General features: G+C 43.2%; 1 protein-coding gene across 1 annotated transcript in view; it reads right to left on the bottom strand.

Moving 5' to 3' along the window:
- Window positions 1–1,105: 1,105 nt before the first annotated feature.
- The window catches only part of LOC116983183 (helicase ARIP4-like), a 91,730-nt gene continuing 75,712 nt past the window's right edge, over window positions 1,106–17,123 (bottom strand). The window contains exons 13-19 of the mRNA XM_033036809.1: window positions 11,181–11,429; window positions 10,520–10,638; window positions 8,716–8,831; window positions 6,894–6,993; window positions 3,619–3,824; window positions 1,953–2,128; window positions 1,106–1,520 (exon numbers count right to left, since the gene is read on the bottom strand). Coding sequence (XP_032892700.1) covers window positions 1,116–1,520; window positions 1,953–2,128; window positions 3,619–3,824; window positions 6,894–6,993; window positions 8,716–8,831; window positions 10,520–10,638; window positions 11,181–11,429 — 1,371 coding nt within the window. The 3' untranslated portion in view covers window positions 1,106–1,115. The remainder of the gene's footprint in view (window positions 1,521–1,952; window positions 2,129–3,618; window positions 3,825–6,893; window positions 6,994–8,715; window positions 8,832–10,519; window positions 10,639–11,180; window positions 11,430–17,123) is intronic.

The following is a 17,123-nucleotide window of genomic DNA, read 5'->3' as shown; positions in this document are numbered from 1 at the left end:
GCCCGGGCCGGCAGAGCGGTGGACGGAGCCCGTGGCTGGGGCCTGGGTGGCCACGGAGGCCTCAGGAGAGGACTTGGCAGCGTTGTAATTCATTTCACTGCACCTTTGGGTGCATGTGACGAATAAATTGACTTTGACTTTGAGGGGTAGGTGCGGCAGCCAATGATGGCGCCGACCGACGGAGAGACGGACACGTGATGATGGGTGAATGAGAGCGTGGGGGGACCGCGTGTGGGGGGGAACAACAGTGAACAATACGCGCGGGCAGGAAAGGAACAAAGGGCAAAGGGGGGCCTGGCTTGGGGGAACCGATGTGGGGGGGCTGTGAGAATAGGAGGAGCCGGTGTGCTCTGTAACTATGTCAGCGCCGTAGGTGACTGCTATTGTATCATGGGGTATGCAAGCAAAGCCTAGTCACTTTAAGTTCTATGGATATTAACCTCAATTGACTCAAAAGCAATTAGGATGTTGGAAGCCTGCAATTAAAACAATAAAGTATTCCATTCCATTCAGATAAAGAAAAAGGGGCTCCAGCATGACATCAGTGGAGTAGCCACAATAGTTAGGCATTTCTACGCATCGCTTGCATAAAGACCTCCATTGTCACTATGGCCAAGCAACCACAGAATGCTTCCAACTTCCTCAAAAGGCCAAGGAAATTTGGACAACACTGTAGTATCCTATCAGAATGTATCACAATTTGGGTTGGTAACCGCTCTGCCCAAGGCCACATGAAACCGCAGAGATTTATGGACGTATCCCAGTTGATTATGCACACCAGTGTCTCTCCACTCCCCTCCACCCGGGTGACTCCATCTACAGCTCACACTGCACATAAAAGCAACCAACATAATCAGACCACAAACCCTGGCATTCTCTCTTCCCCAATCTTCCATTGCGCAGAGGATAAAAAAAAACTTGAAAGCACATACCAACAGATTCAGGAAACAGCTTCTTCCCTGTGGTTTTCAGACTCTAGAACAAACCTCCTTAGCTTATCTAAGGATACATTCTCGATCTCCCAGTCTACTTGGATGCAGCTCTTGCACTTTTTTTCTGCACTTAGTCTGCAGCTGTAACACTAGGTTTTGCACTCTCTTTACTATCTCATTGCGCTACCTATCACACTTATTTCTAGTTTGATTTTTCTCGAGTATAGTATGATTTGCCTGGATAGCAGCCCAAAACGTTTTTAATTGTATCACAGTACAGGTGACCATAATAATAAATCTAACTAAGACTAATCCAAACCAAACCTGCTCACTCAACCACTCATACACTCCTCCTTCCCCACCAACAACAGGTCCACAGGTCGTTACGTACCAATGCCGCTGGCTAAAGATGGGGATATTGGTAAGGCTCTGGTCACTGGTTGGGTAATATTGGGCGTAGGATGGTCTGGTATATGGGACTGATGCTCGTTTCTCATCCTCATAACTCTTCTTCGCGGCCTTCTTTTCCGCCTTGGTCAGCTTGTACTCTTTGCGATCCGTTAGCAGGGACTCATGCTGAAAAGGAGGCTGAGGGAAGAGGCATTAGTTCAGTTTGCAAGAAGAATTACCTTGGTGTCAAGGATCACAGAATAAGCACCATTTAGCTTTGGAGTCAATGCGTCATTGGTTTGATATTGAGCCTCAGAGAGAGGAGTGTGACCCCAGGATAAAAACAGAGCTAAAATAATTATAAATGGATGCTACAATTAGCTATGATCAGGAATTGACAGGCAGCATCAAGACATAGAATATTACACTTTTAACCCATCTTGGCTCAGCGAAGAAACCAATTTCCTTTGCAGAATTAGTGATTGCAACAGAGACCTGTAATTAACCACTTTCATCTTCGTCATTCAATTACATTACCTGAAAACCCATTAACATGTATCACACGAGGTACAAGATGAGCCTGGACTCCTAGCTGGCTGAAGATTATGTATTGAAAACTTAAGCTCGTACCTTGGTGACAAGATATTTATGTTTGGCGCATGCTTTGTGAATCACTTCATCACATAATTTATCTGTCTCAAAGCTTGTATCTCCTGAAACAGGTTCTTCCTCTACAAAATGCAGGAGGGATTCCACTTCCTTCCGGGTGAAATTAAGCATTGGGTTTAGATCATCAATAACACGATCTAGGAGGAAAAGAACAAAAATTCACTTGTGGGTAATTTTTCTTTTTTTTTGTTGATTATATATTAGTGAAGTAATCAGCAACAGCATGGGTACAGACCAATTCCATTTCCCTTAAGCAAAGGGATTTGGTCTCAATGCTACATTTGATACTGTCCTCTGGATCTAGTGTAATAATTAAGTCAATTTGCAGCAAGTTTCGACAAAGGAGTAGCTGGACTGGTGTCTTAGCACACAAACAGGCCTTTCAGCACACCAAATCCACATTGACAATCAATCACTTATTAATACTAATCCTTCAAAAATAACATTTTATTTTCCTTACATTCCTGTCAACATCTTCCCCCAGACTCTACCACGTGCCCCAATCATTTGGGACAATTTACAGCGGCCAATCAGCCTACTAAACTGCACATGTTTCAGAAGTGTGTGGAAACCAGAGCACCCAGTAACTCTTACGATGACAATGATAACATGCAAATCCACAAACAGCATCCCAGATCGGGATTGAACCTGGGTCTCTGGAGCTGAGTGGTAGCGATTGTATATTGGTCTATATTTATACAGACATATGCTTAGGAAGGGTTTAGAAGGACAATGGGCCAAATGCAGGCAAATGGGACTAGCCCAACATGTCAACATAGACGGCATGTACAAGGTGGAAAGGACCTGCTTCCATGCTGTAAAGCTCCACGACTCGCGGATTACTAGCTGGATCACTGTGCCGTTTCTTGTGAATGCAATTGAAATAAAGGACCATCTCTGGTCTTTGAATAATGCTGTGGGATATTTTATATCCAGCTACGTGGAAGAATGGAGCCTTTGTTTAATGCTTCAACCAAGCAACTAGAAATCATCTTTGAAGATGCTGGGAGCCAAATGATTATTAAAAACAAGAGTGATCACAGATCAACAATGACAATACTTTACAATTTGCTTGTTCCCTGCTTTCTTGTAAATCAATAGGGCTATCTTGGAATCTCAGTCAGAAAGGCTGAGATAGACACAAAGTGCTGGAGTAACTCAGCGGGTCAGGCTGGAGAAAAAGGATGGGTGATAGTTCGGGCCGGGGCGCTTACTTAGAATCTACAAGAGCTTGATGCTGACAGTTGGCATGTTAAACAACAAGTGTTCTGTTCCCAAGCACTTAAACATCTCAACTTGAGTAGAGCAACTTGGAGTAAACAAAACCTAATGGCAGAATTAAATAAAAACCCACTCTGGATTTGACCAGAATCACAACAGCATAGTCATGACCCATTTTCTCCTGATGCATTGTACCATGCATAATCAGTTGGAACTCTTCAGTCGAAGCTCTTTAAGATCATACCCACTTTAAGTTCTATTGACACTCAAAAACAATTAGGATGTTGGAAGCCTGCAATTAAATCAATCAACAGCTTTGCCACATCGCAAGAGAATACATTTTGGATCCTCCATCAAAATGTCTGTTGATTTTCTCAAACCCAACAGTGCAACGAAGCACTCTTACCTGACATGCCCTGCTTGGAGATCTGCCGGTCATAGATCTTCTTCTCAAGCGTGTAGTCAGACACCAGCCGATAAATATAACAAGGCTTTCTTTGACCGTAACGGTACACACGACACACGGCCTGAGCATCATGACATGGGTTCCAAGATGCATCAAATACTACTACTCGATTGGCTCCAACCAAGTTGATTCCCAAGCATCCAGCTCTATGAAGAAATGAAACAGAGTTGGTTTCTTCAAATGCCACTGCCGATTTCAGGATAATCACTGAATAGTTGTAGTTGGGGAACACAAGTTTGTGCTGAGAAGCGCAAACTGGGAGGAATTCCACAATGCTGACATAGTAAACCCTCGTTACAACGGACCGTGGGGGTGGGGGGGGAAAGGAGGGGTGCCCATTATTGCTTATTGTCTGCTATAACCGCGTATGGGATTATCATTGTGTACAGTAGAAACAAAGAACTGCAGATCCTACTTGATACACAAAAGTTGGCATGGAGTAACTCAGCCGGTCAGGCAGCATCTTTGGAAAACATGGATAGGTGACCTTTCACGACAGGACCCTTCTTCAGATTAATTCAGTCTGCTGAGTTACTCCAGCACTTTGTGTCTATTCACCTTAACACTAGGGGCCGATGACACTGGTTTGCACCAGCGAGCCTTTCTTCACCAGTTGCCGCACGGTCCAGTTGACACGGCTGTTGTTGCGGCTCACGTTGTAGCTCCTGGCCGGCAGCGCTTTCTTCGGCCTCCAACAGGACATGCTCTGTCACAGTGGGGCTCCACCCCCTCTTACCAGCTGCTGCTTCTTCATGTCGGCTGTCGCTTTGTCCACTTCCCACTCCACCGCCGCCTCCTCCTCCTCCCATCGCTTTGTCCACTCTGCCGCTGCCTCCTCCAATGCCACCTCCTCCCCCACAGTCACCGGCATCTTCCAAGGTTGAGTATGTCGGCGACTCCGGGGGAGGATGAGAAGGCGGCAGCAGCGGTGAAGGGAGGGAGAGGCCGAGTGGACAATTGACTGGACAAGGAAGCGGCGGTGTCCGTGGGCTTACATTTACTCAGGAACTGCAGTTGCACAAAGTATGGGTGCCTAAGGCTGATTGGAGAGAAAACCAGGAGTATAGTACTTGGGGCATGAACAAGTCCTTAGAAACAGATGCTGCTTGCCAAGAGCCTGGGAAGTGATTGCTTCTTGCTCAAGATTTTACACCTTTGGTCTAGTTTTGATTTATTGTTGTGGTTTGTTATGTTAATTGTTAATCTCAACAACAATTTGTACTGATTGAAACAATCAATATGCTGTGCACTTAAATGGTGGCTCAGTTTCTGCTTAAATTAAAGCAGCATCTTGAGAATTCACAACACTTGCATGCTTGTCTCAATAGTAATCCATGTTGGCTACTAACAGAGGTGATGAGTTGTCGGCTTGTAATGGGGCAATTGTGGACTCATTGCTGCCCAAATGAAAATAGTAACATGTGGCATTTTAAATTTAACCTTGGCGCTGTCATCACTGACTATGGTTTACATTTTCCATCTCATTGTAACATGCAAAAAAAAAAATCAGGTGCAGATATACTTTTGATTATCAACTTCAAAACATCCAAACCCAGTGATGGGTGATGGTACACATCTCACCAGAGCATGGAAACCAATGAAAGCAAGAGAGATGCCATTAACCTGCAATATACCTATTGGAATTTAATGTTCCTTGTACTGAGAGGAGCTACAGCAGTGTTTAATTTGTGAACAATAATATACAATCCATCCCCAACAACCCTCCACCCATCCCTAAATCACAGGCATTTAATATTTGCTAGGTGATTAAAGATATATCAAGGGGGGGGGGGGGGGGGGGGGGGGGGGTTGAGCAAAAGTCTAAAAGACTGCTCAGTATTGAAGTGGTCATAAAATTCACAATTATCGATTAGATACCTTTGAAAATTTAATTTAAATCAACATATTTACTCACCTCCACATGTGTGGAATAAGGAAATAAAAGAAAACCTTGTTTTGCAAGGGCTCAAGGAAACCAATCAGGAAACGTGGTGACATTTTAGATTTATCTCATAACTGCAGCAAATACAAATTGGGCAATTCATATTGCCGTGTGCTGATAGGCTGCAGCAATAATCAGAGAGCACATTATGGAAAAAAAAAGCCGCTGTACTTGGTGCTTTTGGAGAAGTTGCATTTCTACTTACAAAATTCTTAAGGGGTTGGACAGGCTAGATGCAGGAAGATTGCTCCCGGTTTGGGGAAGTCCAGGACAAGGGGTCGCAGCTTAAGGATAAGGGGGAAATCTTTTAAAACCGAGATGAGAAGAACTTTTTTCACACAGAGAGTGGTGAATCTCTGGAACTCCCTGCCACAGAGGGTAGTCGAGGCCAGTTCATTGGCTATATTTAAGAGGGAGTTAGATGTGGCCCTTGTGGCTAAGGGGATCAGAGGGTATGGAGAGAAGGCAGGTACGGGATACTGAGTTGGATGATCAGCCATGATCATATTGAATGGCGGTGCAGGCTCGAAGGGCCGAATGGCCTACTCCTGCACCTAATTTCTATGTTTCTATGTTACTGAGGCACACAATCCGAGGCAGATTTGCAGCAAAAGGAGTCAATTGGCTCAGTGTCCTCCAAAGATGGTACTTTTATTACATCTAAAGCAACAAATTCCAATGTTCATGAACCTACATAAGACACAGCAACAAGCCTGTGGTAATACAACATGGTTATCACCATGGTGCTGGGTTCTGTTCAGACATTGTTCATGCTTACATACCAGGGAGTTCCAAATCAGGGAGGAAATAGCTGCACTTTCATAGCTCTACTGGAAGATTATGTATGGTTCAAGCACTATATCTAAATGTGGTGGGCCAGGGAGAGCCAGCATTGACAGTTCCAAGAGAGAAAAATTAGCATTCAGGAGGGAAGATATTGATTGTATGATAAGGTGGGTTTGATTCATGAAAGGGATGCTTTGATGTGCTATATGGGAGTAAACATGCATCTTTTAAGAAGTGGGTGAGAGGGGAAAAGAAAAAGTGCACCAAAGTTTTGTGGGTAGAAGATCTTGCTAAGGTCTGTAAATAAGCAATTAAGCTTTCAGCAGCATGCAAAATGAGGCAGGTGAATCTGGGAAGGTGGAGGAGGTTGGAAGGATGTGGAATTTAACACTCTGAAAATGCAAACCAATAAAAGCCCAGCTCCCAAATTATGTAGTGAGAGAAGGACCCCGAAAGGTCTGTTTCCATGATCTATAACTATGCTTACCGAGTTGACAGCAGGAAAAGACAGGCTTTGATGTTGCGCGGATCATTGAACTGGTTGATCAGACGTTCTCGCTCCGAAACTGAGGTGCTTCCATCCAGCCCTGCAACAGCCGAGAAGTATTTCATAAAACACGCGTTTAAATATATATACAATAAACAAAATATTTTAAAACTGGTGCTGAGGTGATTGCATTAATTTGTGACTCATTATCATATAAAGAGCAGGCCCCAGCAGAGTTATTTACTCTCTGAGAATCTCTGGCGAACACAGGATATGAATGGGGATTTTAGCACGGGGGACAATACATTGGTAAAAGTTATAGAACCTTCCAGCACAGATCAAGACCATACAGCTGATCATGGATCTTTTCTATTAAAAATTATACAATCCTTAGGTCCTGACCCTATTGTTCTTTACCTTGGTCCTCTTCAAATAATAATCCCTTTATATTAAAATTTATTAAGAAATCTGATCGTGTCACCATTTCATACTCTACATACTGGTTAATAAGTCATTCCATAAAATATATTCTCAACACCCTGGCAGTCCCATTGTTAAATGCCTTCAATCTGTCATACCTATAAAATCTGTAGTCATTAGCTAGCTTGGAGCTTGGGAACTATTTTTCGTCAGTAACACCGACTTGAACAGTGTGGGCAACCTCCCAAGAAGAGAAGGCAAGTAGTTTAATTTAGATTGCAATGCACTTTGAATAACAAGAGTTTACTTAAGGGTTTCAGAAAGGAACCTCTCAGTTTTTCCTAATCTGAGGTACACAAAAATGCTGGAGAAACTCAGCGGGTGCAGCAGCATCTATGGAATGAAGGAAATAGGCAACGTTTCGGGCCGAAACCCTTCTTCGGGTTTCGGCCCGAAACATTGCCCATTTTCTTCGCTCCATAGATGCTGCTGCACCCGCTGAGTTTCTCCAGCATTTTTGTGTACCTTCGATTTTCCCGCATCTGCAGTTCCTTCTTAAACACTTTTCCTAATCTGATAAGTGTTTATATTTGGCCATTTTTTGAGTTTGCATCACTATGTACTGAAGGACATTGTTCAAATTTGCCTTGTATTTCCTTTTACATGGACACATCATGTTGGAAGATCTATGAGATTATAAGCAAAAATCACATGAATACATGGCATACAAATGAAGGAAATCTATAGAATTATTTTACTCGCCCCTAATATAGCTTTTGATTCTTTACGAAGTACTCAATAGAGGTTGGTTGTTCACAAATGACAACAATGCATTAAGCTAACATTGTGCGACAGGATGGAATCACAATAATTGCAGGCTGAACATTGAATTATAATGCAAATTTCGGCAACAATTTGATTTTTTAAATGACTCCTGGTTAGGAGCGATGGTATTTGTAAAATAAATTATGTTAGATCAAACTCGTCACTATGAGTATACAAAGTACTGGATATATCAGTGGGTTTGCCAGCCTCACTGGGGTACATGGTGAGGCAATGTTTCGGGACGGACCCTTCTCTGGACATGTTCTCCGGGGATGCTGCCTGACCCGCTGAGATACCCCAATACGGTGTCCGTTATTGTAAAACAGCATCTGCAGTTCCTTGTTTCTACATAGTCACTATCAGAAATCTCTAAAAGCAGCTACGAGGAAGATGGCTGACTAAATAACTATCTATAGATATGCAATTTTATCCACCAGATGGCACTGTTGCATTTAAAAAAAATACTTTCCTACAGAAAGTGAAACATCTCATTGTTTTATATCAACTTAAATCTTTGTTCCTCTCTAATAATAAAGCAGACCAACACACACTGCTGTACAGCTTCTCCCATGCTTACGATAGTAGTTCACATTCCGGATCCAAGGTTGTGGGGGCTCTTCGGAGCCAATTTTTGCTGGCATCTGTTTCTTTCCAAGAAATTCTTCAATTGCAGAGAGTGTGGAAAGGCTCTGGCTGTAACAAGGAGACAAGAACAATTTTTTAAAAATCAGAAAAAAGTGAACACCTGTGGAAACTGAAACTGAAAAGCATAATTTGTATTATGAAAAGGTCTTGTGCTAAAGATAGACAATAGGTGCAGGAGTAGGCCATTCTGCCCTTCGAGCCAGCACCGCCATTCAATGTGATCATGGTTGATCAACCCCAATCAGTACCCCGTTCCTGCCTTCTCCCCATATCCCCTGACTCCGCTATTTTCAAGAGCCCTATCTAGCTCTCTCTTGAAAGCATCCAGAGAACCTGTCTCCACCACCCTCTGAGGCAGATAATTCCACAGACTCACCACTCTCTGTGAGAAAAAGTGTTTCCTCGTCTCTGTTCTAAATGGCTTACTCCTTATTCTTAAACTGTGGCCCCTGGTTCTGGACTCCCCCAACATCGAGAACATGTTTCCTGCCTCTAGCGTGTCCAAGCCCTTAACAATCTTATATGTTTCAATGAGATATCCTCTCATCCTTCTAAATTCTAGAGTGTTACAAGCCCAGTTGCTCCATTCTCTCAGCATATGACAGTCCCGCTATCCCGGGAATTAACCTACGCTGCACTCCCTCAATAGCAAGAATTACCATCCTCAAATTAGGGGACCGAAACTGCAATTAGGGGACCAAAACTAGGGGACCAAAGATTCAAGGAAGTATACCGCAACAGGGGGAGGAAATTAAAGCTATCCAAAAAGCAAAATACTGCAATTTTGGAGATCTGAAAACCCCTCAGAAAATCTTAGAATTACTCAGCAAGTCTGTCAACATCTGTGGTGAGGGAAAAAGGGTTAATGTTTCAGGTGAGTGACCTTTCCTTCTCCATAAATGCCGCTTGACCTGCTGAGCATTTCTGCTTTATTTGGGAAATTTAATTCTGTTCCTACGCCAGTACCACATTTTGTTTTATAGTGGCAAATTAATGGCTAAGAAACACACCCAATTTACAGTCACCTGTATCATTAATGATTAAGAAAGAAATGCAGATGCTGGAAAAATCGAAGGTAGACAAAGAAGCTGGTGAAACTCAGCGGGTGAGGCAGCATCTATGGAGCAAAGGAATAGGCGATGTTTCGGGTCGAGACCTTTCTTCAGACTTCAGTCCACTAGACATTAACATTATTTCTTGCAGCACACACGCTAGGTTACAACTGTCAACTAATGCAGAAGATTTATTTCTCTTCTTTCTCCTCCAGTCTTCTCAGATCATTCGACCGGTTTGGAAGTGGGTCTGAGAATAGCCCATTGCAATGGTGTAAATCAGCATCATTGAAGGTTTAGTAACATGTCTGCCATCAGAGACTACATTCCACTCATGTTAAATTATCAGATCTCAACACTGGGAACAGCAGGCTGTAAACAGCCCCTGCAAGTGGGATAACAGGGAAAGAGAAACAACATGAATACATCAATGCTTCACATGGTCATATAGTAACAGATGCTGGAAAGTGTGTATGCAATGCTGATAGGCGAGGGCTATGTTAGACAAGGCTCTGATTTTCCCCATTCATCCTAACCTATGTAAACAGTCTACTACTGTCAACTGTCTGTAGTCAGACTGACCAGCTACCTAATGAACCATGCCCCACCATAAAAATCATTTGTTAATACAAGCTTCCACCTAACCCATCCCATTTAGTGCTTCATTTCCCTTAAAACTCTTACCTAAACACCAGGATCTTGTCGCCGAGTTTTAAGCTCTCTTCAATTAGTTCAAACAACAGCACCATTTTTGCAGAATTCTCTAGCAAACCTGGTTGGTAGTTTGCCAATATATCCTTAGCCTGAAGACATAAATACAGAGTAAACAATCCAAAAATTCAGCTCCATTATACAGTACACAAGGGAAGCAAACAGCAAACAAAATAAATAGGCTGGTAACTGAGGCAATGAATGTAATAGAAGCTGCAGAAGAAACCTTCGTGCTCATTAATGGAGAACATAAAGATTCTTTGTAAAAGATGACTTGAGGCCATGTCAGTGAAAGTATGCCAATTTACACCCAATTCTCCCCTTCTAGACAGTTCACCAAAGCAAGGGTTGGGAAAATTGTGGAGGAATACAAGATTGTTCCCAACGAGTTCGCAGAGGCCAATTACAAAATGGCAGTGGGGAAGGATTGAGAGCAACTCATTGTAACCAAACGGGCAGAGATAGAATTATCAGTGGGATTGCGGATGGGGGGAGCTGGTGGTGTGGAAAACAACCATTTTCTCCCAATTGATACAAAAGGCATGTCCAATTCTGGTTCTGTCATAATCCCTGAATAAGATTACAAGGAAAATCCTAAATTCAGATTAGAGAAGTGAGAGGATATGGCACTTACCCAATCATATGTGATGACTTGGTTGGCCTTTTCCTGAAAATGGTTGAATCCAACATTCTGGGTAAACTTGCTGTTTGTGGAGTCTAACGTAGCAGCCATGCTCTCTGTTTTCCTTTTACTTCCAATTGGCAGAGCCCGTGCATTCGGTGTACCTGCATTCATGTCATTTACCTCAAGGTCCAAATCTGGATCATTGGCCAGGTTCTCCTTCTGCAGTGCGTCATAGAGAACATCTGGATGGTTCCAGATCTGCCAGAGATGAAGCAAACCGAATACTATTCAGCATTACACTCAAACACATAACCACCTGAACGTACAAATGGCACGTGTAGCACATTAGTATGAAGTGGATTGTGATAGCGCATTGAAATTTCGGAGGCTCTGCAGCTGAATCCATCCCTTCTGACTCAATCAAGCCAAGTGGGTGTAGATTTGAACATACAAGGAAAATCATGAAAAGCAGCTGGCAGGAGAGCAGCAGTCGGTCCATAGCTCCCAGTTGGCCGAGTGGGCAGAGCTGCCATGTTTTGTCAGAGCATTTCAGTATTCTAGTACCTTAAAATCAGTATTTTGCTGAGGAAATCAGTATTTTTACGCGGTGCCATTTTGCTGGAAAAAAATGTTTTTTTATGTACGGTCATACCCATGTAAGAGTACAAGAATGCATAACTTTGCTACCAATTCACGTCTTCTATGCACCTTACTTGACAGTGCATTCATTGCCATATTTTTGTATACTTCTGTTTGAACGGCTGCTTCCTGCTTTTAGCACCAGATGATGATGTAGATGCCATTTTGGAAGCCTCCCTCTCCCTCCCTCCTTCCTCTCTCTCCCTCCCTCTTACCCCTTATACAATTATGTTGAAAAGTGGCCCTTTTTGATTTTTGCCCTGGATATGTCTGCCTGCCACTTTTACTTTTCGCCTTGCTACCTATTGCTTCTACCCTCATTTTACTCCCCTCTGTCTCTCTGCTCACGCATTTAAGAAACCCACCACCTCTTATTCTCTGTTTATTATCTTTTTCTTCTTTCTCCCCTACATGTTGCCTTCAGTCCCATCAGTCTATCCAACAGCATTTCCTGCCTAATGTGCAGCCCTTGCTGTCTCCTCCCCTACTCAGCTCTCCCTCAGCCCTCGGGCTCCTCCTCTTCCATTTTCCTTTCTTCTCCCCCCCCCCCCCCCCCCCCCCCCCCATCAGTCTGAAGAAGGGTTTTTGGACCGAAACGTTGCCTATTTCCTTCGCTCCATAGATGCTGCTGCACCGCTGAGTTTCTCCAGCACTGTTGTCTACTATCAATATCACTGTTATGTTTATCATTACTTTTTTGTTCTTTTGTTTTTGCTTTTGAAAAAAACTAATAAAAAGATTTTTAAAAAAGAAATCTGCTATGATTTTTTGAGTTACAGTATGACTTTTTATATCCCTGCATTTTTTAAGCAGCAAGATGAAACAGGAAGTCGGGCCAATTTAAAAAAAATCTGTATTTTACAAAGCAAATCCGTTCATCCGTACTCTAATCGCATTTCCGTATAACATACGGAAAATCCGTACTACTTGGCAGCTTTGAGTGGGAGTCTCCATGGGCAGGAAACTTTGAATTTGCCATTATGCAGCAATGCACATTTTGCAATGAGGGCCAGATTTATAATTCCAACCACGTTCGGGGAATTCAGAAGAAATTTTTTATTTTGTCGTAGATGACAGGATGTGATATCCCACAGCGACTGATGATGGGATCTCAACTTTTAACATTTTGCATAAATGGCTGACTGAAGAACCAAAATAAGTGGTTTGAAATTTGCTGATTGGAAAGCAAATTGTGAAGTGGGCATAAGAAAACTACGAAAGGTTACAGATAAGTTAAGCAAGCTGGAAGAAGGAATACAATTGTTGGGGGGGGGGGGGGGGGGGGGGGGGGTTCAATTGTTCATTTCAGTATGAAAAATATGGGAAAAAACAGCAAATTATTTAAATGATGAGAGATGCAGAGTGATCTAGGTGCCTTAATGCATAATTTGCCAAAGGGTATTGTACAGGTACAACAATAAATCAGGAAACTTGACAAAATATTATTGTTTGTGATGGGAACTGAATTCAGAGTATTTATGCAAAAACACAAACTGCTGGAGGAACTGAGCATGTCAGGCTGAGCAGCATCTGTGGAGTTCAAAGGTCACAGGAGCAGAATTGGCCCATTCGACACATTGAGTCTGCTCTGCCATTCAATCATGGCTGATTTATCTTTCTCTCTAAACCCCATTCCCGCCTTCTCCTCGTAACCTTTGACACCCTTACTAATCAACAGCCTGTCAATCGTCACTTTAAAAATCCCCAAAGACGCTTGGAGTTTAGAAGGGGGGGCGCGTCAAGGGAGCCTCATTGAAACTTACCAATTAGGTGAAAGGCCTAGATAGAGTGGATGTGGAAAGGATGTTTCCACTAGTGAGAAAGTCTAGGACCAGAGGCCATAGCCTCAGAATAAAAGGACACACCTTTTGAAAGGAGATGAGGAGGAATTTCTTTAGTCAGAGTTTGGTGAATCTGTGGAATTCATTGCCACAGGCTGGGGAGGCCATCAATGGATATTTTTAGGTGATTGATAGATTCTTGATTAATATAGGTTACGGGGAGAAGGCAGGAGAATTGGGTTGAGAGGGAATGATAGATAAACCATGATTGAATGGCAGAGTAGACTTGATGGGTCAAATGGCCTAAATGTAATGCTGTTATGTAATGAACCGGATTTGATAAAGGACCTCGAGGTTAATGAGCCATTAGGAGGCAGTGACCATAACATGGTCAGGTTTAATCTACAATTGGAGAGGGAGAAGGGTAGATCGGAGGTGTCAGCGTTGCAGTTGAATAAAGGGGACTATGGGGCCATGAGGGAGGAGCTGGCCAAAGTTGACTGGAAAGATACACCAGCAGGGATGACAATGGAACAAAAATGGCAGGTGTTTCTAGGAATAATACAGAAGGTGCAGCATCAGTTCATTCCTAGCAGGAAGAAAGATTCCAAGTGGAGAAAGGGACGACCATGGCTGACAACGGACGTCAGGGACAGTATAAAAATTAAAACTAAGAAGTACAACGTTGCAAAGATGAGCGGAAGCAAGAGGATTGGGTAATGTTTAAAGAACAACAGAAGATAACAAAAAAGACAATACGGGAAGAAAAGATGAGGTACGAAGGTAAGCTAGCCAAGAATATAAAGCAGGATAGTAAAAGCTTCTTTAGGTATGTGAAGAGGAAAAAATTAGTTAAGACCAAAGTTGGACCTTTGAAGACCGAAAAAGGTGAATTTATTATGGGGAACAAGGAAATGGCAGATGAGTTGAATAGGTACTTTGGATCTGTCTTCACTAAGGAGGACACAAACAATCTTCCTGATATAGTAGTGGCCAGAGGATCTGGGGTGACAGAGGAATTGAAGGAAATCCACATTAGGCAGGAAATGCAGTTGGATAGACTGATGGGACAGAAGGCTGATAAATCCCCAGGGCCTGATGGTCTGCATCCCAGGGTACTTAAGGAAGTAGCTCTAGAAATTGTGGATGCATTGGTGATAATTTTCCAATGTTCTACAGACTCAGGATCAGTTCCTGTGGATTGGAGGGTAGCTAATGTTGTCCCACTTTTTAAGAAAGGCGGGAGAGAGAAAACAGGGAATGATAGACTAGTTAGCCTGACATCGGTGGTGGGGAAGATGCTGGAGTCAATTATAAAAGATGAGATAGCCGAACATTTGGATAGCAGTAACAGGATCGGTCTGAGTCAGCATGGATTTACCAAGGGGAAATCATGCTCGACTAATCTTCTAGAATTTTTTGAAGATGTAACTAGGAAAATGGACAAGGGAGAGAAAGTGGATGTAGTGTACCTGGACTTTCAGAAAGCATTTGATAAGGTCCCACATAGGAGATTAGTGGGCAAAATTAGGGCACATGGTATTGGGGGTAGAGTGCTGACATGGATAGAGAAGTGGTTGGCAGACAGGAAACAAAGAGTAGGGATTAACGGGTCCCTTTCAGAATGGCAGGCGGTGACTAATGGGGTACCGCAAGGCTCGGTGTTGGGACCGCAGCTATTTACAATATACATCAATGATTTGGATGAAGGGATTCAAAGTAACATTAGCAAATTTGCAGATTAAAAAAATCAACCTCCTTTTGCAGTCTGAGAAGACACAAAGTGCTGGAGTAACTTAGTGGGTCATTAAACATCTCTGGAGGACATTTCGGGTCTAACCTTTCTTCAGGCTGATTGTAGGGGGAGAAAGGAGGGATTTTTGATTGGCAGATGACTTGAAAGGCTGGAGATGAAAAGACAGAAGGTACGAGAAAAAAAGGATTGAAGAGGTACGAATTGTGAAGCTAGAGAAAGGAATGTAGGTGGAAGGGGAGGGGAGAAATAGGTGCAAGTTCAGGTAGGGCATGGGGAGGAGGGGGGAGAGAGAAGGGGATGTTATATGGGAAGAAAGGAGAAGGAAAGGGTTATGTAGTAATTTAAAATTGGAGAATTTAATGTTCATACCATTGGATTGGCAGCTACCAAAGCAGAATAGATGTTAGAAACATAGAAAAATAGGTGCAGGAGTAGGCCATTCGGCCCTCTGAGCCATTCAATGGCTGATCATCTAAAATCAGTACCCTGTTCCTGCTTTTTCCCTATATCCCTTGATTCCTTTAGCCCTAAGAGCTAAATCTAACTCTCTTGAAAACATTCAATGAATTGGCCTCCACTGCCTTCTGTGGCAGAGAATTCCACTGATTCACAACTCTCTGGGTGAAAAAGTATTTCCTCATCTCAGTACTAAATGGCCTACCCCTTGTTTTTAAACTGTGATCCCTGGTTCTGGACTCTCCCAACATCGGGACAATTTTTCCTGCATCCAGCCTGTCCAATCCCTTAAGAATGTTATATGTTTCTATAAGATCCCCTCTCATTCTTCTAAATTCCAGTGAATACAAGCCCAGTAACCCATTCTTTCATCATATGTCAGTCCCGTCATCCCGGGAATTAACCTGGTGAACCTACGCTGCACTCCCTCAATAGCAATAATGTTCTTCCTCAAATTGGGAGACCAAAATTGCACACAATACTCCAGGTGCGGTTGCTCCTAAACTCAAATCCTCTGGCAATGAAGGCCAACATGCCATTACTCTTCAATAACAGCCTGCTATATCTGCATACTTACTTTCAGTGACTGATGTTGAACTTCCCCTTTTCCTAATCTGACACCATTCAGATAATGTGTAAGAAGGAAATGCAGATGCTGGTTTAATCTGAAGATAAGACACAGAAAGCTGGAGTAACTCAGCGGCAACAGGCAGCAACTCTGGAGAGAAGGAATGGGTGATGCTTCAGGACGAAACCTTTCTTCAGACCTCTGCCTTCCTGTTCTTGCCACCAAAGTGGATAACCTCACATTTATCTATTTAATACTGCATGTGCCATGCACCTGCCCGCTCACCAAACCTATCCAAGTCACTCTCCTCCTCCTCGCAGCTCACACTGCCACCCAGCTTCGTGTCATGCGCAAACTTGGAGATATTACATTTATTCCTCTAGTTTGCGTGTAGCCTCACGCTGGCAATGGAGGAGACCCAAGACAGAAAGGTCAGTATGGGAATGGGGAGGAGTTAAAATGGTTAGCAAACAGGCGTTGCAGCAGGCCTTGCCAGACTGAGAGTAACTGTTCAGCGAAACAGCGGCCACATTCAGTGTTCACCGATGTACGGGAGGCCATATCGGGAGCACCGGATGCAGATGATGTCAGAGGATGATGTGTTGGATGCAGAGGCTGGTGAGATGAAAGGGGAGGACCAGGGGAATTATCCTTGTTGCATCTGTGGGGAGGGGGAGGTAGAGCAGAGCTATAGGATACCGAAGAGATATAGGTGAGGGATTAATTTATGACAGCAGGGGGGAAACCATGTT

This window comes from Amblyraja radiata, chromosome 18 (genome assembly GCF_010909765.2).
Source record: "Amblyraja radiata isolate CabotCenter1 chromosome 18, sAmbRad1.1.pri, whole genome shotgun sequence".
NCBI lineage: Eukaryota > Metazoa > Chordata > Chondrichthyes > Rajiformes > Rajidae > Amblyraja > Amblyraja radiata.
Note: the sequence above shows the minus strand (reverse complement) of the source record. Positions and strands in the feature narration are given on the sequence as shown.